The sequence below is a fragment of the Danio rerio genome, chromosome 2 (genome assembly GCF_052040795.2).
Source record: "Danio rerio strain M-AB ecotype USA chromosome 2, GRCz13ab, whole genome shotgun sequence".
In the NCBI taxonomy this organism is placed as follows: Eukaryota; Metazoa; Chordata; class Actinopteri; order Cypriniformes; family Danionidae; genus Danio; species Danio rerio.
The window spans coordinates 41,566,046-41,591,436 of record NC_141022.1 but is presented as its reverse complement, the minus strand read 5'-3'; the positions used below and the strand labels follow the sequence as shown (position 1 = coordinate 41,591,436).

General features: G+C 37.0%; 1 protein-coding gene across 2 annotated transcripts; it reads right to left on the bottom strand.

Moving 5' to 3' along the window:
* Positions 1 to 975: 975 nt before the first annotated feature.
* Positions 976 to 21,483, bottom strand: mmp14b (matrix metallopeptidase 14b (membrane-inserted)). Of its 2 annotated transcripts, XM_087239840.1 has the most exons (11): positions 21,271 to 21,483; positions 20,998 to 21,145; positions 10,761 to 10,909; positions 10,234 to 10,356; positions 9,593 to 9,900; positions 9,003 to 9,164; positions 6,449 to 6,615; positions 6,224 to 6,362; positions 5,987 to 6,137; positions 5,789 to 5,904; positions 976 to 3,679 (listed from the first exon to the last, which is right to left on the bottom strand). In XM_087239840.1, the coding sequence occupies exons 2-11, from the start codon at positions 21,082 to 21,084 to the stop codon at positions 3,216 to 3,218; spliced, it is 1,866 nt and encodes a 621-aa protein (XP_087095966.1). In that variant the 5' UTR covers positions 21,085 to 21,145; positions 21,271 to 21,483; the 3' UTR covers positions 976 to 3,215.
* Between the last annotated feature and the right edge of the window lie 3,908 nt (positions 21,484 to 25,391).

Genomic DNA, 25,391 nt, shown 5'->3' with positions numbered 1-25,391 from the left:
AAATGAACATATGACATATGATTATTTTGTATGGGTGTATTTAAGAGTATGTCATGCTGTGTGTGAGAGCAGGCACTGACACCTGCTGCAGAGTCAAAGCTGAGCTCATTAATATTCATGACCATTTCAAATATGGTCAAAGCAGAGCTTTTCATTTTAAGGGTAATTCTTCTGGTTCTGAATGAGCATGTAAAACTGTTTCTGTCGAATTTCTGAGCTTACCTAAATCACCTACAATGTAGATAACAGAGAACAATTAAACATATTGAGTCCATGCACATTACAACATCTTTACATTTTAATTTTGGGCAAACTAAACCTTTAAATTTACTCACTATTTACTCACTCTCAAGTGGTTTTAAACTTTTAGTATTTTCTCTCTTCTGTTAAACAAAAGTTATATTGAAGAAACCTTAAAACCTGTAACCATTGACATTGAGTATTTGGTTTTCTTACTTTATTCAATTCAATTCAACTTTTTCTATAGCGTTTTTACAATATAGATTGTGTCAAAGCAGCTTTGGAAGTCAATGGTCACAACATTTCTTCTAGTGTTTAGCAGTGGAGTAAATTGTGATAAAATTTTCATTAAATAAATTCCAATAAGTACATTTTCTGGTTGATCTTTCCCTTTAAAGTGAAATGCATAATTTTATGTAAAAGCATCCTGTCATTACTGTGCAAAGGTTCTTGGGAAATTCTTTGTCACGAAGGATTGATCAGTTATTAATAATCGATCTCATGTCTGAATATTATGTAGTCATGTAACCGTAATCTTATTATGTGCATTTAAATTTGAAATGTACTCTAAATATGAGTATTGAGTTCTAATTATGTAATCCCCCTTACATATATTCAGTTATATATGTGGTGTTCCTTCTGCTATGCCCAAAATGTCATTCCTTGTGAATTATTACATTATCTAAATGTTTAGTTGAAATAAACAGTCAAAAAAAGAAAAATCTGACAGCAAAGAAAACTTACAAAATAGTTTATTTTGACTTGAACATAAAAAAGGTTTGAAACAAGCACAATTATTTTTAGATGATCATCATCATTTAAATATTATTATCATTATTGTTTTTAATGAAAACTTCAAAATCCCCATAAAAAAGCACGACAAGTTATCAATAATTGTAAACACAAGCAGTGAAAATGTCATATTTTAAGATTTATTTCATTTCAAAAATACAAACCCACCCATTCGTTCAGTTTCTCCTAAATTAAGGCCACTTCATAAGACATACATTATTGCCTGTCCAGCAGGACATTTTTAATGACAATTCAATAAAAAACACATTCTTGACACGGAGAACAATAACAATAGTAATAATCATAATGATAACGGCATCATCATTATCAATAATAGTAATTAATTAAAATACAGTACAATATAAAGCCATACTACTGAAGGACACACACACACAGGCAGAAACACAGCACAGCTTTGCAGGCATTGTTAGTGGAGAATCATCAATTATCTTGGCACATGACTTTGTTCTTTAACCTGAGATGGGAGCTGCATGGGGTGAGAATGGACCCTGTGAAAATTAACTATTCATGAACAAATGCAAACCATTTTTTATGACATCTTGTGCATTTGGTAACTGCGCAAGTGGCAGCACCAAGGTTCAGAGATGGCAATACCATGGTATGAAGTGATTATGTTCATGCATTTTTCATGCATTTATATTGAACTAAAGACAATACCATGGTGATGCAACACCTTTTGACCACCTCTTAAGGTTCTTGCATCATGGAAGAATATTTTTAAACGCAAGCTTTAATGGTTTAAGATTTTCCATCACTGCAATTTTTTTGTATGTTTGGTGTGTGATTTAAGTGCCCCTATTACACCTTTTCTACAAAGTAATGCATCATTTTAAAATTCAAAGTGCATGACGTCCATTTTCAGGGTGTCTGTGGGGTCTCAAAGTCTTATAATGTCTCAAAAAAAAATTAATTTTAGGTATTAAATTCATTTAAATTTTGTATATGTTAAATAATTTTAAACAGATCTTAGTTTTCCTTTTATACCTTTATTACCTTGTATGTCTACCTAATAAGGCCAATATGGTTTAACTATATTAATTTAAAAAATATTTTGTTGAAAACAATGCATGTTTATTTACACATTATTTTAAATATGTGGATTAAAAAAAATCTAATTTAGTTATTTCTTATCCTTTCCATTGATCCAACCAGACCATTAAAAAAAAATCCTTACCATTTAATCTTAAATATTTAGGTCTAAAAATTTATTCATACTGATCTTAAAAAGGTCTTAAGTCTTAAATTTGACTTAATGAAAGCCGCAGAAACCCTGATTTTGAAACGCTAGTTATAATGCCAACCTATGGTCTTCATTGGATGTCCACAAATGTCTACTGGTCCCTTAAACACTGTAGCTGGTTTGTGTAATCGACAATATGTCGAGTATTAGCAATTTCTAAACTCAAATTATAGTTGTGATGGTGGCTTGGGCTGATCAACTAGTTCCATTGAATTTTCATGGTTGGACTCTGGTTTAAATTGATATGGTTGAACTGACACCATTTACACTCACTGATCTTAAATTCAGACATAGTAAATCCATTTTTGACCAATAATAGAAATATGAATGCGTTTTAGTGTCACGGGCATATTCAACTATTGTTGTAGACCTTGAAATAGCATAATATGGGCACTTTAAGGTTGCATGAGGCTGCTGGAAATGTGGTTCAGCTGCAACCTGAGTAAATACAAAGTCTTCTGATCTGGCTTCTGTTTTGACAGAGGGTAAGAGTTCACAATAAGTCGGACATACAAAAACATTCACAACCTTAAAATGACATTTACAAGAGGTTAAACAAACAGCGATGAGCTGGCGTCATTGGCTACACCAGAAGGGAAAGATGCTGAGAGAAGAAGAGGGGAGAGATGAAGTGATAGAGACGCTGGCGGGGGGGAAAGTACCGTATGCCTTTGTACAGCGTGCAGGAAGAGCTCGGCACAGGTGTGAAAGCAAAACATTCAAGACCACTAATTAGGCAATATTCAAATGCTGAGATTCTGAGTGGCATCATTTCGAAAGTAAACAAAAAAAAAGGTCTTCCTTTTGGGTGAAAACCTTGAGTTTCGCTCCTTGGTGTTGCTTCGCTAATAAGTCCCCGTCTTCTGTATTCTCAATTCTCTCCACCCCTTCCCTTTTTTTCCCATGATCCCTTCTTAAACATTTAAACCTTGTCCAGTAGGGAGCGTTGGCAGTAGAGCAAGCGTCTCGGTGTGCCGTACCTGCGGAAGAAGAGAAGTGCGCCGAGTGTAAAAATGACACAGACCAACAGCATGAGTGGCACCACCACGGCAGCCGCTCCTCCTCTGCTGCTGGGTGCATCTTCAACCTCGATAATGAGCACTTCTGTCTCCTCCTTTTTGCCCTCTTCCTCAGTCTTGTCCACCTCATTTGTGCGGTCTTGTTCACGTTCACGCTCTCGTGCGCGCTCCCTCTCTCGCTCCCTTTCACGCTCACGTTCTCTCTCACGTTCCCGGTCTCGGTCACTTCCTCCACCACCTGTATTGGAGTCTTCGTTAGGGCAGCCCATCCAATCCTTAAGTGCTGATTTGGGGTATCCAGGCTCCACTTTCAATAACTGGTTGTTAAACTTCCAGTACTTGTTGGCTTTGTAGAAGTAGGTATAACCTGTTAAGAGAGAAAAGGTCAGGACTGTGTTGTGGTAGTAATCTTTGGCTCAAAGCTTACATCCTGACTACAGTTTTTCTTCAATGCATGTCTTGTCTATGACAGGACAATAATGAGAGGCAGGGAAATATTAGAATAGAGGAAATGGGGGTCAGGAAGTGAAACAGGCCAGACTTTCACCTATTGAGGCACAATGTGACAAGTGATAAATGCTTATATCAGTAGGTCAAACACCAGACGTCCTATTTTGGGTGTTCACACCAATCAAAACAAAGAGAGCCCAGCGAACAATTTTGTGTTTAATAGATGTCTAATAGACTAAACGTAATCTAAAAGTAGACAGCTTGGCTAAAACAAAGCTAAACTTGGGCTGTCATTGAAAATCTAATAGATGTCAAAGAATAGCCCAAAACTAGACTAGTAATCAAATAGACAGACTTTATATGTGCAGTCATTGATTTCTGTTTATTTGATGTCTAGTCTAATTTTGACCTATTCTTATACGTCTATTAGATTTACACTGACAGCCCAAATTTATGGCACAGTAGGTAGTGCTGTCGCTTCACAGCAAGAAGGTCGCTGGTTTAAGCCTCAGCTTGGTCAGTTGGCATTTCTGTGTGGAGTTTGCATGTTCTCCCCACGTTCGTGTGGGTTTTCTCTGGGTGCTCCGGTTTCCCCCACAGTCCAAAGACATCCGGTATCGGTGAATTGGGTAGGCTAAAATTGTTCGTAGTGTATGTATGTGAATGATTGTGTATGGATGTTTCCCAGAGATGGGTTGCAACTGGAAGGGCATCAGCTGTGTAAAAACGTGCTGGATATGTTGGTGGTTCATTCCGCTGTGGTGACCCCAGATTAATAAAGGGACTAAGCCGAAAAGAAAATGAATGAATGAGTAAATGAGTTCTAGACTTATTCAAATACTCTTTTCTTTTTTAACAAAATGTTCCATTATTCAGTGTTACTGATACTATGAATGGAACAAAGTGCTTGTTTTAAAATGTTTGAAAGAATAAGCGGTTATTGAAGTGATTGTAAATTGTATTATATTTGAAACAATTAAAAAGGCTTTTGTTAAAAAATGGATAAAACAGAGGTTTGAAGGATTGTGGCAAGCTATTAAGATTTAAAAGTACAATTAATTAGTGTTTTGGAGCTGCACTTTGATTATTAAAGTCTTTTAATATATTATCCAGGGTTCCCACAGGTCTTGTAAGTTCTTGAATTTTATGGAATTTTATAAGGTCTATTTCAGACATTAAGAGTCAGGGAGTTATATGTATTTTTTGTTTGTTTTTTCAAAATGTAGTTTTTCAGTATGTTTTATTTTTTTGCCATTTTATTCCTTTTAATGCTTGTTTACTGGCAATCAAATATCGTAAAATATTAGCACATTAGCAATGGAAGTGAATGAGACCGGAAGCCTTGAGCCATTTAAATTACAATGGTCGTGCCACACTTATGTGAAAAATAAAGCAGAAAGCAGAACCATTAAAAGCATGTCTGAATCCACTTTTGCTATTTTAAGGACGGTAAAATACGGTTTGCCCCGCGTTGCATGGTGTAACAGGGTTGTACTTATTCTCTTGATGAGTTATGGGTGTGTTTTAAGCAAAACGTGCATTAAACCAGAGTCCCATCTCCCATTCCCTTTAAAAGTCAGTTGCGCCACACTGTGGCACATTTGCCATTTACATGGCGGACTTTGTAAGAGGAATAACTAAATGGAAAAATTGAATGCTTTACTAGCAAGAAAACAGTTTAACAGACCATCTGCATGAGGATAAAGAACAAACCTCCTCCATTCAGCCTCTTTACTTTTGCTCTTTACTTTACTCCTTTACTTTGGTGGATAAGGAAACATGTCATACGCACACGATGTTGACATCCATTGGCCTACATATCTAATTTAGTTTGTAAATGTTTAGCGCAAAAATTTGTTTCAAAACTATTCCTAAATTCAGTTCTAATTTCCAGCAAACAAATAAATGAACAATAATAATGAAGTGTGGTCAAAAAACTATTTAAACAACGTGGTGCAAAATGTGAAAATTAGGGTTTCGCTTGTCTCAAAATAGAAACAAATCGCAAAAAAAGTGAAGAGCTTACCTTGATCTCGACTCATGAATGCAGCCTTTATGTTGTCTGGAACGCCTTGCCATTTACTAATGGGTTTGGGATAATCTGGATCCACTGAGTGCGTGTCTTCATTGTAACGATAATATCTGATGAAAGATAAGCAGCAGTTTCAGATCTATGCTCTCTTTGTGCTCGTGCTTTATGTTATGGGACATCAAAGCTACTGACTTGTTTCCTCTGAAGAAGTAAGTGTAGCCTGTAGGCGTGTAGAGAAGAGCTGCATCCAGTTTGTCCTTTGGTACACCAGTTCCCAGTTCTCCTAAAACCTTCGGGTATCCTGGCTCTAAGTTGGACTCAGTGAACACCCAATGCCTGTCCCCTGCAAACCAGACATGTCAAATGTAGTATTTCAGGGTCAATAAGCAAATCCTCCACTGAATTCATGCGATAAGATAGATCTAGTACCTTTAAAGAAGACAAATTTGCCATCTTCTCTTTCATATGCAGCATTAATGTCAGTAGGCAGACCTCTCCAGAAGTGTCCAATTGGCATGGGGTAGTTTTCCATAACTTGATTATTACGAACACGCCAGAACCACTTACCCTAAAACACAGAGACAGGAACCATAATGAACAAACAATCTCCTAGTCATTATTCCAAAAATAATGCAGCACATACTCCATCAGTACCTTAAACACAAACATTTCTCCTCTGAAAATGCCAATGGTGTCAAAATGACCCTCGCAGATGTTGGGACCATAGGAGGGTCCTCCTGGCCTGTATGGTGTGGGGTATGGAGTGTGATGGGGCGTCTCAGGGGTGACAGGGGGTCGAGGGTGTCCTCCAGATCCTGGCCCTACAGAGATTAAATCAAAAAATATATATATTTTAGTGAATTAGATGAGTTGCATTGGTCTGTGTAAATAACTGATTGACAAAAGCATCTTAATATGTAATTAAATGCTGTACTTGACTATTATTTTTCACTCTAGTTGAACTGAAAATTAATTGGAAATGGTTTACTGCTCCATTATTGGATTTTACTATACAGGGGTGCGTTTCTGAAAACCATCGCTAGCCAACTAAGGTCGCAAGTTGCGTCATTACAAACAGTTTGTTGATTTGGTGTTTCCCATATCCATCAATACAATAAAAATTTGCAAACTGCATCGCAAACTTGAACGTTTCCAACTACTCCTCTTGAGCTGTAGTGTTCTATTCCCAATTATCCCCCCTATGCCCTATCAATTTCGAACATTCCAGCATTTAAAGTTGAAATGATATAAAAAAAACTAAAACATTAAAGTCATCTCTCTTAGGTGTAATTTGTTTTAAAGTATTTTTTACAGTTCAGTTTTAGTGATCTTTATCTTGACAATTGCATTCCCTTTATAGTGCACTTTGAAAGCATGTATGCTATTTTGAATGCAGCCGCGGCCGTCTAAGCTTTTCACTCATCATAGTACACATGCTGCTGATGATGATGATCCATGCTAATTTAGTTCCTTTCATTTAAAGGTTAGCTTTCTCAGCACTAAATTAAATAAGTAATCTATGCCAAATTTAATAGATAATTTTAGTGTTGATTGTCAATTTTTTTTTGTATACATTAGGTACATTTGTGTAATTTAGTTTTATGCTTATAGAAAACATCTGTATTTATCAGATACAACTTAGCATTAGATAAAATATGTAATATTCTCAAAATCTAACAAATGAACCCTTACAAGGTGTGTTGGCCTAATGCAGAAATGCCCAAAGTAGGGCTCACGGGCCAAAGTTGGCCCATTATAACCTTTGATTTGGTCCACCATCCCATCTGAGAATGATAGAGAGAGTTGGGGCAATACCTTTAACAGAGATCATTTCTAATTTCACCTAAGAAAAAAAATATTTGTTTTGTTTCGCCACAAAAAGGCTAATTATAATGACATTTAATAAAATATAAACAAATTTGAGTTTTTAAAGCGTAAATGCTGTCACTCGACATATAGAGGACTGTGCCGAAGACATCAGTGAGTAAATCAAGGCACAAACTATTGTAACTCCATTCTGTTATAAAAGAGATTTTTTTGTTGTTACTGTAAGTTCAGTAAAAAATAAGTGTGTGTGTGTGTGTGTACAGTTGAAGTCAGAATTATTAGCCCCCCTTTGATTTTTTTTCCCTTTTTAAAATATTTTCCAATATATGTTTATGAGAGCAAGGAAATTTTCACAGTATGTCTGATAATATTTTTTCTTCTGGAGAAAGTCTTATTTGTTTTATTTTGGCTAGAATAAAAGCAGTTATTAATTTTTTAAACACCATTTTAAGGTCAACACTATTAGCCCCTTTAAGCTATATATTTTTTCGATAGTCTACAGAACAACCCATCATTATACAATAACTTGCCTAATTACCCTAACATGCCTAATTAACCTAATTAACCTAGTTAAGCCTTTAAATGTCACTTTAAGCTGTATAGAAGTGTCTTGAAAAGTATATAGTCAAATATTATTTACTGTCATCATGGCAAAGATAAGGGCGAAGCAGTGGTGCAGTAGGTAGTGCTGTTGCCTCACAGCAAGAAGGTCACTGGGCCACTGGTTCGATTCTTGGCTCAGTTGGTGTTTCTGTGTGGAGTTTGCATGTTCACCTTACATTCGCATGGGTTTCCTCTGCGTGCTCCGGTTTCCCCCACAGTCCAAAGACATGCAGTACAGGTGAATTGGCTAGGCTAAATTGTGTATGAGTGTAATAGTGTATGAGTGTGTGTGATTGAGTGTTTGTGGATGTTTCCCAGAGATGGGTTGCAGCTGGAAGGGCATCTGTTGCGTAAAAACGTTCTGGATAAGTTGGTGGTTCATTCGGCTTCATTAACCCCAGATTAATAAAGGGACAAAGCCGACGAGAAAATGAATGAATGGCAAAGATAAAATAAATGAGTTATTAGAAATGAGTTATTAAAACTGTTTAGAAATGTGTTGAGAAAAATCTTCTCTCCGTTAAACAGAAATTAGGAAAAAATAAACAGGTGGGCTAATAATTCTGACTTCAACTGTGTGTGTGTGTGTGTATGTGTGTGTGTGTGTGTGTGTATATGTGTGTGTATATGTGTGTGTGTATATGTGTGTATATGTATTGGTTTTTGGCCCTTCATAAGAGAAGGTTTTGGGCACGCCTGCCCTAATGTTCCTAGGTTAAGTTACTGATAACAACCCCAATTGTTGAGAACACAGATCTGTTAATCTTGATGCTTTTACCATAAAGCTTCTGAATGCCTTTCCGATCATCATCAGGAAGCACAAAGTGGTCGGTTTCCATCCACTGGTAGAAGGGAGCCATGATGGCGGATGGGTCGTTTGAATGCTCCATTCCCAAAGCATGACCCAGTTCATGCACAGCCACCAGGAACACATCATTACCTGAGAGAAAAACGAATATAAGCACAGGTCAGACTGGCCAACCTCAAATGGCATTCTGTATAATGGTGTACTGCGCATTACCAACAACTATTTTGAGTGAATGACAGCTAAGGGAGAACAACTGTTCCTTTCCTACAGAACTTGTTTTTTGGCATTCAGTCCACAACAGGAAAATGACAAAGCATGAAAAAAATCAAGAGGTTCAAAACATTGTCAATGAAAGGTAAGGCTGATTCAAACCAGTTCAGTAGCGTGCACAACCCAATACTTGCTTGGACTTGCCTAACTCCTTTTCATACATATATTGAGTTGATCTGAACTCATTTGAGCATGTCTAAACAGGACCCATCATCCAAACTGACACAAACAAGTGAAACCCCCTTCTGAGGTCTAGAGTGTTTTCGCTGACGTGCGGTGTTTGTTCTTACCCAGCAAGTCTTTGTTGCCAATAGTCCAAGGCTCAGCTGCGTCAAAGTGCGTATCCCCTCCTATGCCATTCCCTGGGAAGTAAGCATGGGCCAAGAAACCTCCTTCTCCATCAAATGGACTGGCATCGCCATGAAAGCCATCAGCGAAGAAGAGCATGATGTCTGCAAAGTCTACAACCTTGTCCCGTATGTCACTATAAGAGATCTCTCTGAATCGCAAAGGCGTAACGCTTTCCCACACTTTGAAGGCTTTTCTGATGGCCTCAAATGTCTCGTATTCCCCAACCTTTGGCGTGTAGTTCTGTATGCTGAGAAAGAGATAAGAAAGGGTGAATTGGAGAAAAAGTAGGCCATAGGAAAAAAGAGGGAATATAGGCAGAAGAGGGAGAGAAAAAATGATTTACATTACAGACAAGTCACACAGGAATTTTGGCCCTGGCTGCAGCGAAGCAGAATCGTATAGCAAGGCCAAAGATGACTTTTCCATAAGTGTGCTGCATATTTACTAAAGCACAGGCCACCGCCATATCTAAACGTTTATGACAGCAAACCTCAATTAACCGGTAATGGTTTTGGATGGGATTTGTGCACCGAAATTGACCTAAATACACTTTCAAATGCTACAGAAAGAAGTTTCTTACCAGAATGTGATCTCATTTTTGTCCCATTTCAGTCCCTGGATGGCGTAGCGCTTCTTTCTCAGGTTGCTCTTCAGTTCGGATCCAAACTTGTCTGGGACGCCACAGCGGGGCCTCTTCATTGCCCTGGCAATCAGCATCCAATACATTAGATCATCCACCGCACAACAGATTTAATTTCAGCCATTTTTTACAGGGTGGCTATTAATTTCTGTCCTCATATATTCTACATCTTCCGTGCCTCATTGCACACCAGTAAAGGATTGCTGACACAATGCTGTACTTTTTCCATTCCCTCCTTCCATGACTAACAACAGCATAACTGATGGGCCAAAATAATTCCACAGAGATATCTGTAAGCTCTAGCCGCAGTTGTTCAGAAAATGCAAGACTGATCCCGTGGAGGAAATAAGGCATCATTTTTTTGACATTTTATGTAAATGTATTTTAAAGAAATGCAACCCTGGACATGGCAGCATTAATTGGACTAAATAATACATTGTAGCTGTCATGTTGGAAAACTGGCTTACTCTAGAGTATTGGCATCCAAATTGCCAGTGACTGTCAGGCCGTAGAATCTCTGCATGGCAGCAATGGCAGAGGGGACGGACTGAGGAGAACGGGCCGTATGTGTGCGCAAATCACCAGGGGGCAAGTAACCATACTGCTGTAGCCATGCCTGAAACAAGACAGAAAGAGAGGCAAAGTTCTTTGTAAACAGACCTTTTTTTTTTTAAAGTTGTTTTTTGAGTTTTTTTATGAAAGGTCAAAAACTAAACTTTATTAAGGCTAGCGGGCCGAAGGTAAGTATAGTTGTTATGGATAATTTCTCAATTTATTTAATAGTATTTAAAAATAACAAAAAAATTGCTTCATATTAACTAATGCAGCTTTTTTTTACATTTTATACTGAACTTATTACAGTAAAAACAAAAAAAATCATAACAGAATAGACTAGTTACACTAGTTTTTGCCTTGATTTGCTCGCCGATGTCTTTTGCATTGTCCTTTTTTTGTCAGTTGACAGCTTTTACATTTTAAAAACTTAGATTCATTTATATTTAATTAAAACACGTCAGTTAGCTTTTCTGTGGAAAAAAAAACAAACAAAAAAAGGTAAGGTCAAATTAGAAATCATGATCTCTGTTAAATGCATTGCCCCAATCCTCTCTATCATTCTCAGATAGGATGGTGGGCCAAATCAAAGGTTACAATGGGCCAACTTTGGTCTACGGGCCCTACTTTGGGCATCTCCGCCTTTTGAGTTTCTTAGTTCTGTTGAACACAAAAGAAGATATTGAAAAATTTTAGAAACCAGTAACCGTTGACTTCCATACTAGGAGAAACAATTGCCGGGAGTCTCCCGTATTTCAGACACATCTCCCACCACCCTCCCGTTTTGTTATTTCTTTTGGAAAACTACCGTAAATTTACCACCACATCCCCCTGCCCCAACCGGTACTCAGCTTGTTGGTACAGCCTGAAATACCCCCCAGTTCACCAACTTGGGTATAGTGTCCAGCAGTGGCCACCTGAAACCTGCTCCATAGTACAGTTACTAACACCACAGTACAGACACATGGAGTCACAATCCCCCAACACCCCTATCTCACTCTTCACTTATGTCTATAAACCCGGCTGGCTCAGTTGGCATTTCTGTTTGCATGTTCTCCCCGTGTTTGCCTGGGTTTCGTCTGGGTGCTCTGGTTTGCCCCACAGTCCAAAGACATGCACCATAGATGAATTGAATAAACTAAATTGGCCGCAGTGTATGTGTGTGAATGCAGCTGAAAGGGCACTGTGTTAAACATATGCTGGATAAGTTGGTGGTTCATTTCACTGTGGTGACCTATGATGAATAAAGGGACTAGGACAATGAATGAATGAATAAATTACAAGACAGTTCTTGTAAATGAACAGCATTTCTAAATAGGTATTTTGAATTTGATCAAATAAATGTAGCGTTGTTGTTGAAAATGTGCTGACCTCAATCTAGTATTTTGATATTCAAACACATATTTGCTAGATTACTAACAGCTTCATTTAGTGTTGGTAGGAGTGAACCTCTCAAACCCATGGGATCGGGCAGGGATCCTTACCACAATTGATGAAACAATGCACTTGAAGCACTGGGATTTATTCGAAATTCACTTAACAAGTACGTCTAAACAAAGTAATATATCAAGTGCGTGCCTAGACTGATTTATGACCTTGCTTTTCTTTGTGGCGAAAGGAAGAAGCTGCATTATCTCTTTTTTAAAACCAAGTCAGTGACGGCACAAATGCATTTCTTCTTGCAGCAATATAGGATGATAGATGAGATAATGAAAGGTGAAGTGTTATCTGTCTGTGACTCCCTCGGGGAGAAAGATACTGTCTCCAGTTAAACCAAACTGTCAGTCAGTAATTTCCCAGGGAATTTCTGGTTAATGCCATTGAAACCACAGAGACGGAGCCCTTATCCTGTAAATCCCCCCTTTCTCTGCCTCCTCCACGATTCTCTCTTTCCCTCTTTTCTCTCAAGCTGCTGCAGGAACGAAGGACAACAATGTAGACACACACCCTGTGGGACCTCAGCATGCTGTAGCTCAATGCAGAAAAACATGTGGCTCACATGACTTGGCAGTCGGCGCATGTGCGGTCTTTGTGACTAAAGTGTCAACAGACAGAGGTTCCTCCGCATGATCAGCATATTTAATGTTTATTATGGTGCTCTCTGGCTGAATGTGTTTTTGAGCGTGCGTTTTGGCAGCAGACGTGATTACGTGCACAGTCAGATGCTTCAGAGCCTGAGTTCCAAGTTGATGTAATCCTGGAAATTTTGTTTTTCCTTTTAAGAACTTGCTGTTTTCTTGAGCCTCTTATTCCTCTATTTACTTAGTTCCTGCACTCTATTTTCTTCTTTTTGTCTCAGGCTCTATACCAGGCTATGGGGCTATGATTTTTTAACTTCCTCATAATTCTTCTCTATCATCTGACACTGAATAGTGCAGTTTCTTTGGCTGCCTGTGACTCAGTCTCCGCTCAAACAAAGGTTCAGTGTGTTACATCTATATGAGGGTAAGAAGACCGTTTATGGGTTATGGATTGGTGGGGGATGGCGGAGATTCATTGTGATGAATGAATGCATCCATTCACTGTAACTGGACTAAAGTGAGATCACAATTTGCTGAGTGATGACCATTTTATGAATGATTATGAGAGCTTATACGCATGTTAAATGCATTATATATCATTCATTTTCCTTCGGCTTAGTCTCTATTTCAGAGGTCGCCACATCGGAATGAACCACCAACTATTCCAGCATATGTTTTATGTAGTGGATGCCCTTCAGCTGCAACCCAGTACTAAGAAACACTTATACAATCTCACATTCACACACATACACTACGGCCACCTTAGTTTGTTCAATTCACCTATAGCGCATGTCTTTAGACTGTGGGGGAAACCGGAGCATCTGAAGGAAACCCATGCCAACACTGGGAGAACATGCTAACTCCACAAAGAAATACCAAATGACTCAGCCAGGACTTGAACCAGTGGCCTTCTTGCTGTGAGGCAACAGTGCTAACCACTGAGCCACCGTGCCACCCATCATATATCAGTTGGAAATAATGTGCATTCAGCCACAGGTGCAGGAGTCAGTGATTGAAGTTTATGAATTAAATTTTTAAAAAATTTTCTGTCACAAAAACTTGTCATTCTGCTTTATAAACCAAGGATTAACCTCCGGTGCCATTTGGGTTAGTTTGACGATGGATTTATGCGCTTAAGAAAGTTTAGACAAAGTCAGTACCCGTCAGCTTTAATTGTGGGAAAAACTGGATAATTTTGAGCTTTTGTCAGCTGATTTCATCTGCCGGGTTTAAAACCATTTTGGGGCAGGATCAAAATTGGTGACGTAGAGTGAATCTTTTAGTGGAGTTATGACGCAGCGGTTTCTCATTATTATTCATAGCGACATTTTCTTATCCTATGAGAAGACCCTGCTGCTTAATTATTTATGAGAGCACGTGCTTTCCGATGGCAAGGCAGACCTGCAAAGCTGTGAGATCCAATGACTGGGTGAGATCACATCTACGGACTTCGCATATGGCATGCAGTATTTAGCTGTTCATGAAGGGTCGTATGTGTTTGTGTCCATGATCCATGGGGTTTGTTGCAGGTTTTTCGCAGTGTGATGCTGTCAGTGCCAATTCAGCAAAGCTGTTGGTTTGCAGCAAGCATTTTTGTCGAGAAAGATGTATGAGAAATGGAGAATGGCGGACTTTGTTTTTTATCAGTTGAGTTTGTTACCATTCAGACACATCATCTATGTGCATGCTGCTGTGTGCCATATGTTTAAAATCCTCCAGATTACCGGCAGGGTTAATAGTTGGAATAGACAGTACAAGAGACCTGCTGCTGCACTGCTATCCACTGTGTCTGAATTCAGACCCCGGGATTGAGGAGGAGAGAAGTCCTCATTTATAGTGTTTATATAAACACGATTATCTTTATTATGATATAAATTGTAGTTATGTGTATGTGAAAATACGAATAACATATGTAGCAGAGCATTAAATTACTGTTTATTTCTTTGCATTTTAACTTTGTTAACCATAAGATCATGCGTCTTCTCAGTTTGTGTCTCAGTTTGTGAGCCAACTGATAACAGATGTTAGCTCCCCATCTTCTCCTTTGCTCTGCTGGCCACGCCCACTCCTCCCTATGCTCACAGATCTCCATGCCCCTTATAAAGAAATTTTATTTTATTTTATTTATTATTATTATTTTTTTTTTCTGAGGGAGACTTGAACCAAAAGAGGAGGTTTTCATGGCATTTTAAAACTACTCTGACTGTGTTCATCTGACAGAATAAAGTCAAATATGATGGTTTTAGGGTGAGTAAACTATTACTTTTAATTTTTGTGGTGGACTATTGCTTTAAATCCATTCTGATAAATGAAGAATGTGTTGAGAATTGAAGCAGAACAAACATCATGTGTGAAGTCTTTGCTGTTGCTCAACATTTCTCGCATCTCTCGAAAACAACTTCTAAACTGGATTTCCCAACAGTCTGCCAGTACATCTTGTCTTCCACACAGAGGAAGTTATTTCCATGAAAAAAAGAGTCTATAAAGTGAAGGATGTTTACTCAATCTTCCGCAAGTTGTATACAGTTTTATTGCATGATTCACGTAAATTATTGGCTGTGCAATCTTTTGCTTTTGTACTACACTAAAGTGTCTTTGATGACCTGTTTATGACTGTCATTACACCAAAAATCAAGGGGGAGAGGTTTAGGTTTTGAACATTTATGTATTCAATATACCAATTGATCTGTTAATCTTTGTCATAGCATCTATTGTTATGACATCATCCAAACAGATTGAGCATCAAGGGGTCACACACCTGACAAGAAGCACAGCAACACACAAATATCTAAGACAACTCCTAAGGTATTGCACACTGGACATGTTACGTATTTGTTGTATTCATGTTGAATTCAAGACAGCAATCCACAAAGGTTAATCTAATCACCAAACTTGCCAAAACCGACCATAAAAAACATGAAGTGCACATATTTTTTTCTGTTCAATCACAATGTTGTCCATAACTATTCAGATCAGCTTTATACACTACCCTACAAAAGTCATTGCCTATCTAAGTTTTAGGAACAGCAAATAACTACTTGACTTCTAGTTGATTATTTGGTATCAGAAGTGGCTGATATGAAAGACAAATGCCTCTGGATTATACTTATTTTACCAAAATAAAATATTTATATACTTGATTTTTAATTATTTAATTTGTCTGACTTAGCTTAGAAAAAGGTCTTGTCACTAAACAGAAATAATATACAGTATAGAATATAAAGTCATAGTACAGTGGAAAAAGAATTAATATTGTGTATGACTCTTATGAGCTTGAATGACTGCATCCATACACCTCTGCAATGACTCAAATAACTTAATGAAGTCATCTGAAATGGCAAAGAAACCGTTCTTGCAGGACTCCCAGAGTTCATCAAGATTCTTTGGATTCATCTTTAATGCCTCCTCCTTCATCTTACCCCAGACAGGCTCAATAACGTTCTTATCTGATGACTGGGCAGGCCAATCCTGGAGCACATTGACCCTCTTCTTTTTAGGAACTTTGATGTGGAGGCTGAAGTATAAGAAAGAGCGCTGTCCTGCTGAAGAATTTGCCCTCTCCTGTGGTTTGTAATGTAATGGGCAGCACAAATGTTTTTAAACCTCAGGCTGTTGATCCATTCTGCAGATCTCTTGCATGCCCCCATACTGAATGTAACACCAAACCATGATTTTTCCTTTACCAAACTCGACTGATTTCTGTGAGAATCTTGTGTCCATGCATGTTCCAATAGGTCTTCTGCAGTATTTGTGATGATTTGGATGCAGTTCAACAGATGATTCATATGAAAAATCTACCTTTCTGTCACTTTTCCAAATGATCAACTAGAAGTCAAGTTGGTATTTGTTGCTCTGACAACTGGGATCGATGAGAAGACGTTTTTCAGGTAGTGTAAATGCGTGTTTAAGCCATATTTTAATATCTTCACAACTGATAAAATGTCATAATGTCCTGTAAATTCCATCACAAAGCTCTACATTTTTATGTATCTTTCGGGATTAATAGGTTAGTCCACTCAAAAATGACAATTATTTATCGTTTACTCTGCCTTATGTGGTTTTCAACCTTTGAGTTTCTTTCTTTCTTTTTTTTTTCTTTAACAAAAGAAGATATTTTGAAGAATGCTGGTTGCTGGCATACATTGTCTTCCACAGTAGGAAAAAAAATTCCATGGAAGTCAATGGGTCTAAGCAACCGGGACTTTTCAAAATGACTTATTTCAACAGATAAAAGAAACCCAAATAGTATTTGGGACAACGTGAAAGGAGCGTAAAAAGCCAAATTTTTGGGGGGGGTGAACTAACCCTTTTAAAACTACCACTAATTCTGCCAGGACTAAATACACTTTTGGTCTGGCCCAAACAAACCAAAAGACCTGAACTGCAAGTGTGAACACCAAATATCAAATCTAATATAATGTAAAAGATCCAAAATGTAAAAAAAATCTTCAACGCTTTCACAACTTGCAAATTTGATTAAATAAATTCAGTTTTCACCCTCATTTTGGCTTGGCCATGATGCATGAAAAATGAAGTTTGAGTTATTGTGACAGCATGCATGATCTTTTCTATTACTTTATATACAAAGGAGCAATAGGCACCATTTTATGTTGAGAGGCTGAGAGAAAGACATGCAATTTTAAAGGAAAATGAGTCACAACTTCCATTTACTCTGGGCCAATGGAATAACACAGAATCTGGGTGCGCGTGTGGTGAATCCAAATCCAATGAAGCCAAATCATAAAAATGCAGTTCAGCTGCTCAGGTTACGCTAATGAAGCTCAACAGCTGGATAAATGTATCGACAGCGTAACACCAATAGCGAAATACTTAAAAAGAAATGCCTAATGTAACTGGAGTTTACCAATAACAAAAGTAGTGGTTAGTATTCAAATGTATGCACTGTGACAGCCCAAACTTTCTTGCATTTAATTTACACTTGACAATTTTTATGCGTTGGGCTTTAATTTGTCAAGACTTTAATTTAGACATTCAGTACAAAAAAGGCAAAGATAACCTCATTGCTTATACTCTATCAAGATCTTGTTTGTAAACATGAATATGTTTATTCTTGTCTGTGGGGGTGTTATGTCCCTTATGTATTAATTCTGCTCTTTTTATTTTTATGAAGTGTTCTGTGTCTCTCTGCAGGAAGTAGCTGCTTGCTCCTTTTTTTGGTCCTGCCCCTATTCCTATTGATGCGAACCTGAGAATTGATGCTGACCATGTCCATCTCTTTATGACCACAGTGTACCCATCTGCTGATGGCTATTGCCAGCAGGATAGAACGCCATGTCATAAAGTGCGAATCATCTCAGACTGGTTTCTTGAACATGACAATGAGTTCACTGTACTTAAATGGCCTCCACAGTCACCAGACTTCAATCCAAGAGCACCTTGGGGATGTGGTGGAATAAGAGATTTGCATCATGGATGTGCAGCTGACAAATCTGCAGTTACTGTGATGCTATCATGTCAATATGGGCCAAAATCTCTGAGGAATATTTCTAGTACTTTGTTGAATATTTGCCACGAAGTATTAAGGCAGTTCTAAGGGGGTCCATCCTGGTACAAGTAAGGTGTACCTAATAAAGAGGCCGGTGAGTGTTCCTTTCTGAAACCACTTAATGCAAAGATCTTGCTGGTTGTTCAGTCTTAAAAGGATCCATAATAAAAAAAAAATCTATTGAAGACCAAATATATTTTGCAGAATGTTGAAAACTGTTAGCCACTGACATCCATAGTACAAAAAAAAACATTTCTAATTGCAGGTCAATGACTACTAGTTTCAAACATCAAAAAAAAATAAAAAATCCAAAAAAGGATTTTACTTTGTAAATGACCTAATTTTCAGATTTTGTCCAGGGACTGTACAATTTGTAGTCAATTTCAGCCTTTCATTTCTCTGTTAGTCTCTCTTTTCTAAAATGACATCACTTTTCAGCCTACAATACTTTCTATTCTTTATGCAGAATTGCATCATTCACACCCACCGCGTTTCCTGCCCGAAAACATCAATCCCATTTTCCCCCCATCTCTTTGTCTATATTCTCCAACATTCCACCCCCTTCCTCATCCCACTTCCTTCCTCAAACTCTGACACTACATCACCAACCGTTGGCATCATCGCACATCTGCTCTGAAGCCATGTGGTCAAAAAATAAAAAAATCCCCGGGCCATTTCCTGCGGTTCTGTCCTATGAAGGATGTGACTAGCCATATGTGAGCAAATGCATGTCCAAATAATGTGGCTTACGCAATCATTAATGCAACTCATCAGATGACTTATCTGTCAGTGACAAGAAGTGCATCAAAAATATCATTGTGATATGGATTTCACAACAAATGGAAGTAGACACAGACACTAGTATTGTTCAAAAACAGGTGTGCAGAAGTCTGTATAGCTGAAGGAAATCCTTAAGGAATTGGGAGAACTTCCTGCAGGATTGTGATGACTTCCTGGTAGCCGAAATGGAGAAACAGAGGAAGAAAAGAGCCCATATGGAGATATTTTTTATTTACTCTGTCTAAACCCCTCCTCTACTTTCTGACCGTAACTGAGGACAGATGTCATCCATTAAATCCTGCAGCTTATAGGAGCCAAAAAACCTTTCTCCCCCCAAACTCATCCTCAGCATATCCATCCACCCTCTGACCACAACATTACAGTCATGACTTTTCTTCCTGTTTTCCTGCGGTAATCGGCCGTTCTTTTTTGCATCCTCAGCATCTTTCAGTATCTGCGGTCTCTTACTTGACCTTAATTCAGACTCCTCCACAGTGTTTACTTTGATCACAGAGCAGAGAGATCTGAGTTTCTTAAAACTAAACATCTGTGACAGTAATACTTGTGACTGACAGATCATAAAGTTTCAGAGCCTCATAAGTTTAATCAAATCCATATATGGATATATCCTGTAGGGTTTCCACCCTTCAGCTAGAATGGAAATGAACATGTTATTTATGGCTCTATAAATTTTGCTGTTTTGTTCTGAATTTCGTTAACATGTCACATATTTTTGTGAACAAAAACTATGCCCATTTTATATCATAGTTTTGCATAATGACAGTGTTTTTATAAACTGATTTCAATCTACACTCAAAGATCAGATTTTTTCTAAAAAGATTATAAATGTTAATGTAATTTTTTTTCGAATCAGAATACATTAAGACCACGATAATTTTCTCATCTCACAATTTTCTCAATCTCATTGGCATTACAAATGTTAAATCACAATACATAGTTTATTCTTCAGCAGATATCGTTTCTTATTAGCCGCTTTTGTTGCCTTCTTTTTGAAATATTGTGACATTCAAACAATTTAGACTTTGAATCAGAGATGCCCAAAGTAGGGCCCGCGGGCCAAAGTTGGCCCATTGTAACCTTTGATTAGGCTCACCATCCCATCTGAGAATGATAGAGGGGGTTGGAGCAATGCCTTTAACAGATTGTCACATTCTGATTTGACATTAGATTGTCATATCTAATTTGACTTAACCTGTTTTTGTTTATTTGTTTTATTTCACCACAAAAAAAGCTAATTGAAATGACGTTTCAGTTAAATATAAACTAATCTGAGTTCTTAAAACATAAATGCTGTCACTCGACAGCAACTATATTTACCTTTGGCCCACTAGCCTTAATAAAGTTTGGATTTTTGGCCCTTCACGAGAAAAGGCACCCCTGCTTAAAATCAAGTCTGTGTCTCACATACACACACAGTCTGCTTTTATTAGCCAAGCATTGACCTACTTTAGTGAAGGTCACACAGTTTGACATGCAAGTCTAGTAGTTTGTTATACAGTAACAGTTATCAAAGAACTTTATCCAGTTTCGACATATTGTTTGGAAAAAAGTTTTTTTTTTTACTTTATTAAAACAAAGTCATATATTTATATGCCTTTTAGCACACACACTTATACTATTGATTTGATATGAAACGTTTGTTTTTATCAGTTTTTATTTTATTTCTTTTTTAAATCATGTTTTTCTTCTAGCATGAATTACTGAGATGTAGTCATGTATCGTTCCCTAGGGATGAAACATCTTTCGATGCTCATTATATCTGTACATGTTATCAGTTATCAGTGATACATATCAGTTTAAGTTTTAATAATGCATGATACTCACCTCAGGTTTCATATCTTGTTTCGAGGACGATCTGTGCGCGCACACAAATATTAGGAGCAACAGCCTCGTGAACCCGCTCCAGATCATTTTTCGCTCTGATTCCTTTGTTGAAAAAGTACTCGTGATAAAGTTTGACACCACTTTGTTACTGTCGAAATAAAAAAACGCTTTAAAAACTAGTGCCTACCACAATAGTGGTACAAATTGGACGAGAACTTTGGTTTCTCCAGAAAAGCGGGAGAATACAGACGTTTATCAAAATGTAAACAATACCTGCGATATATTACCGTTGCATTGCACGGACTGAAACTCTACAGTCTAAAAGTCATCGTTTCATGCACTGGGCACTAGAATGGAGCATCGACAGAGCGCATTGTAAAAACAGACAAGCTATCATTGGCAAATATATCTTTGTCTTATTTTTCTAGTTTAATAAAATCTTCGGCTTCTCATGCACAGCAGCCCCTTTCTCTTGGTTGTAGACGTGGTCGCTCGATCGAAGTTGCCAAAAAACTGTATAGTAAAATCCCTCCCTCTTCCATTTAGCCCATCCCGCTCACTTCAGATTCACGAACTTCATGGCCTTGCTGACGACTTTTTTGCTGGACCTTCCTTGTGGACAGAGAACATACTTCATATGCCAGTTTCCCCTCCCTGACTAGTAGACTATTGTTTAGATCAATGTTTTTTAAGCAATTTTAATTAAGGGGTTTTGCTCGACATTCGTTTAGTGTTTACCATCTGTCTCTTTGTGGCACTGCCCAAAACACTGCTCTAAAGCAAACAAGCATGACAGAATGATTCATTTACACTTGATGGAAAATACGAGCATAGCGCCAGGGGATGTAATGTAATTTGGCTTTTTATGTTATTGTTGATATATTTAAAACATTTGTAGGATTTTTATGTCATTAAATTCTTACAAAATTAGACAATTTATAGTTTTGTGATTTAACACCTTATGGTTTTTTAATGTACAGCATATGTTTTGTAGTCATATACGCAGCGTATATTTTATACAGTATTATCATGTCTTGAGTCTGTTAGTGCCAAGGTTCAACACTCCCACCTACCGGTGGCATTCTATCATTACATGTTTTGCATTTTAATAGATAAACTGGAGCAGGGGTGCCCATACCTTTTCTTAAGGAGGGCCGAAAAGCAAAATTGATTGAGGACTGTTGGCCGAAGGAAAAAATACCAAACTATATTAAATTAAAGTTGCCATGGGTAATTAATAATGTTTAAAATAACTATAAATCTATGCTTTATATTAACTAATGCAGTTTTTTTAATAATACCTTAATAACAGTAATAACAAAAACAATCCCATTTAGAACAGAGGGAAGTTTAATGCCGAATACACGAGTCAACCTGCATCTGTTTTTGCCTTGATTTGATGTCTCGCTGATGTCTTTGGCATTGTTCTCTGTCCATAGATTGACGGTATTTACAGTATTTTTGAATCTAATTGACACATTTATGTTTAGTTTGCTTTTTTTTTGTAGCTCAGCAATAAAACAATCAAAAAAGCTATGTTATATTAGAAATTAAGATCTCAGTTAAAGATATTCGCCCCTAACCCTCCCATCAGTCTCTTCTCAGACTGGATGGTGGGCCAAATCAAAGGTTACCCTGAGTCAACTTTGGACCCTAGTTTGGGCATCTCTGAACTAGAGCAAATACAGTGCTCATCTTAGCGGAGTATACCACATTTTGAAAATGAGTATTTTTATCCATTTGCCAGTGAATATGGGCAATATATATTGGTGCATTTGAACAAAACAGATTTATTAAACAGATATATTTATGAAAATAAGATTTTAGTCATGGAACATCTTTAGAAATGGAAAGATAAATCATTTAAATTCATGCAAAATATTGCAAGAGAAAACATTCCAACACAATTATATATACTTTGTTTCTCTTGTTTTGTTATTTTTGAAAATTTAATTTAATATTTTCCCTAACATATAAATTTGGGCTACTAATATTTGAACCATTATTGTAAGCTATTTTGTTAGATTAGCTCCAGATTTGGCTTCAGTACTGACTAAACTAATGTACATGCACAAATATAATATTGTAAAGCATACTATAGAAAATATTAATTTAAATGAGAGATTCGCGCATGTTATCACATATTAAGATGTTTAAAATAGATCCCACCTTTTACTTTTAGAAGAACTACCTTCTGTACTTCTGGGGAGCCCTGAACGATTTGTGAAGAGATCTTTCATTCATCAGATTTAAGGATGTTAAAGATGGTGCTGAACATGTGGATGTAGAAGGTTTGTACACCCTTACTGAGTGACTGATTTGCTGCATTTTCCATATCGAAGGAACCCATGATGACTTTTTCTGAGTGAACATAAATCTTTTCGGGTATCAATGTGAAGGATTAATGATTATATCAAAGGGGTTTTTCCCATTGCTTATGTGCAATGTATTTTGGGTAGTACTTTATATTATAGTTATGTTTTGTGTGTTGCCTACATACGTCCTACTTATAGTAAGAATACATAACTGAGCTAATAACTGGGTATCACTTAACCTACACTGTAAAACCCAAAAAGTTAAGGTAACTCAAACCATTTACAAAAACCGATTGCAACAAACCATTTAAGTTCAAAAACTAATTCTAATGTGTACTGTGAACGTAATCCATTTGAGTAAATGAAGAAATTTGAGCGCAGTAAAACCTAATAAATGAAGAGAACTCAAACCAACTGAGTACTGAAAAACCCAATATGTTAAGGCAACTCAAACTGTTTGAGTTTCTCTTTTCAAATTAGTAAAATTAACTTTCAGTACATTTTGAGTTACCCACACTCATTTCATTTGATAAAGTTGACTGTTGGGTTTTACAGTGTAACATTTAAGGCATAATTCACCTAAAAATGATAATTATCTACTCAGCCTTCAATTGATCACAAGCTATTTCGAGCTTCATTCTTCTGTTGAACACGAAAGATTTAAGTTTAAAGAATGCTGGTTACCTGAACCTACTGACTTGCGTAGTATTTTTGTTTCAGTACTATGGAAGTCAATATGTGCCATCAACCAGATTCGTTTTTTCAAAAGTGGAAGTAGGCATAGTTGGGTAAACTTAAAAGCGTAGTGTATTGGAGAGTACAACAAATTTTTTTTTTTTTTACAATTGTAATTGCTGAAATAATAAAAGAAAAGCTCCGCGATGGTGAAAAAATGTGGAGACTGATAATTGCAGACAAGTATACCAAGCATCAGCAGCAGAAAACTGAAAAGAGTAGCAACCAAATAAAATGCGAACTGTGGTTATACAAAAGTTAATAAAACTACTAGAGCGCAGATTTTGACATGTTTTCTGAATGTTAGGAAGTGACTGTAAATATACTTTAGTAGAGTTTTCCCAATAAGAGTTTTGTAAATGAACAGAAACCAATGAATTTGTCGGCGTAATTAGAGAAAAGGCCAATTCAATAAAGAATACAGTTGACAGTGATGAGTATTAAACGGCGCAACAGTAACTAAACTAATTGCTGCTTGGTAAATAACATCCAGTTTGTGAAGAAGAGTTTTTTAAGCTGATCTGTAAATTAAATCCCTATAATTCAAAATTGTTAATACTGTTAATTTGACCAATACCTGACTGATTTCCTGCCCTATATACGCTGCATTAAAAACTTAGAAAACTGAAAATTCTTTAAAAACTTAGAAAATTCTTTTTTTTTTTTTTTGTAATTTGTTGCAAAGGTACAACGGTAAGATATAATTCACATATAACTGCATATAAATGTTCATACATTGCAAAAAAAATCTAAATATTAAAAGCTTTCAGGGGTTTAGGATGCTGATGACCATTAAACGCATCATTAATAGTCTTGTGAAAAGGGTCTATACTTTCTTTTGTGTCCAACAGAAGAAAATGAAACTCGTATAAGGAAGAATAAATTAGGTCATTTTCATTTTTTGGCGACTGAACTATTACTTTAACCCATGTAGTTACCCTACATAACCCAGTACTTTAAACATTAATTACATGTACTGTTAATATTTAGATATTTATGCCAGATTTTGCAACTTAATGTACTGGTCTTAACTTAAAACAAGCAGTTTCTTAAGCCCCACAGTAAAGCAAATGTTGTGGAATCTCCAAATAATCTACCCCATTAGTGAGGGTAGACATGTGACCCTCTTAGATGCAACAACTATGTAACTGTAATAACTCTATACTGTAAAACCCAACAGTCAACTTTATCAAGTGAAATGAATGTAGTTAACTCAAAATTGACTAAAAGTTAATACTACTCATTTGAAAAGAGTTTTGAACTCAGTGTTGAAGGTAATGAGTTAATAACATACCTCATTACTTCAAGTTCACAGTACTCATATAGATTAGTTTCCTCAAACAG

Bases quoted from the DNA above. Each gene is read 5' to 3' on its own strand.
- mmp14b (XM_087239840.1), bottom strand. From the start codon at position 21,084: ATGATCTGGAGCGGGTTCACGAGGCTGTTGCTCCTAATATTTGTGTGC. The intron at 10,357-10,760 runs GTAAGCCAGTTT...GCTGATTGCCAG, and splicing joins TTGGATGCCAATACTCTAGA to GGCAATGAAGAGGCCCCGCT. The intron at 5,905-5,986 runs GTCAGTAGCTTT...ATCTTTCATCAG, and splicing joins TACTTCTTCAGAGGAAACAA to ATATTATCGTTACAATGAAG.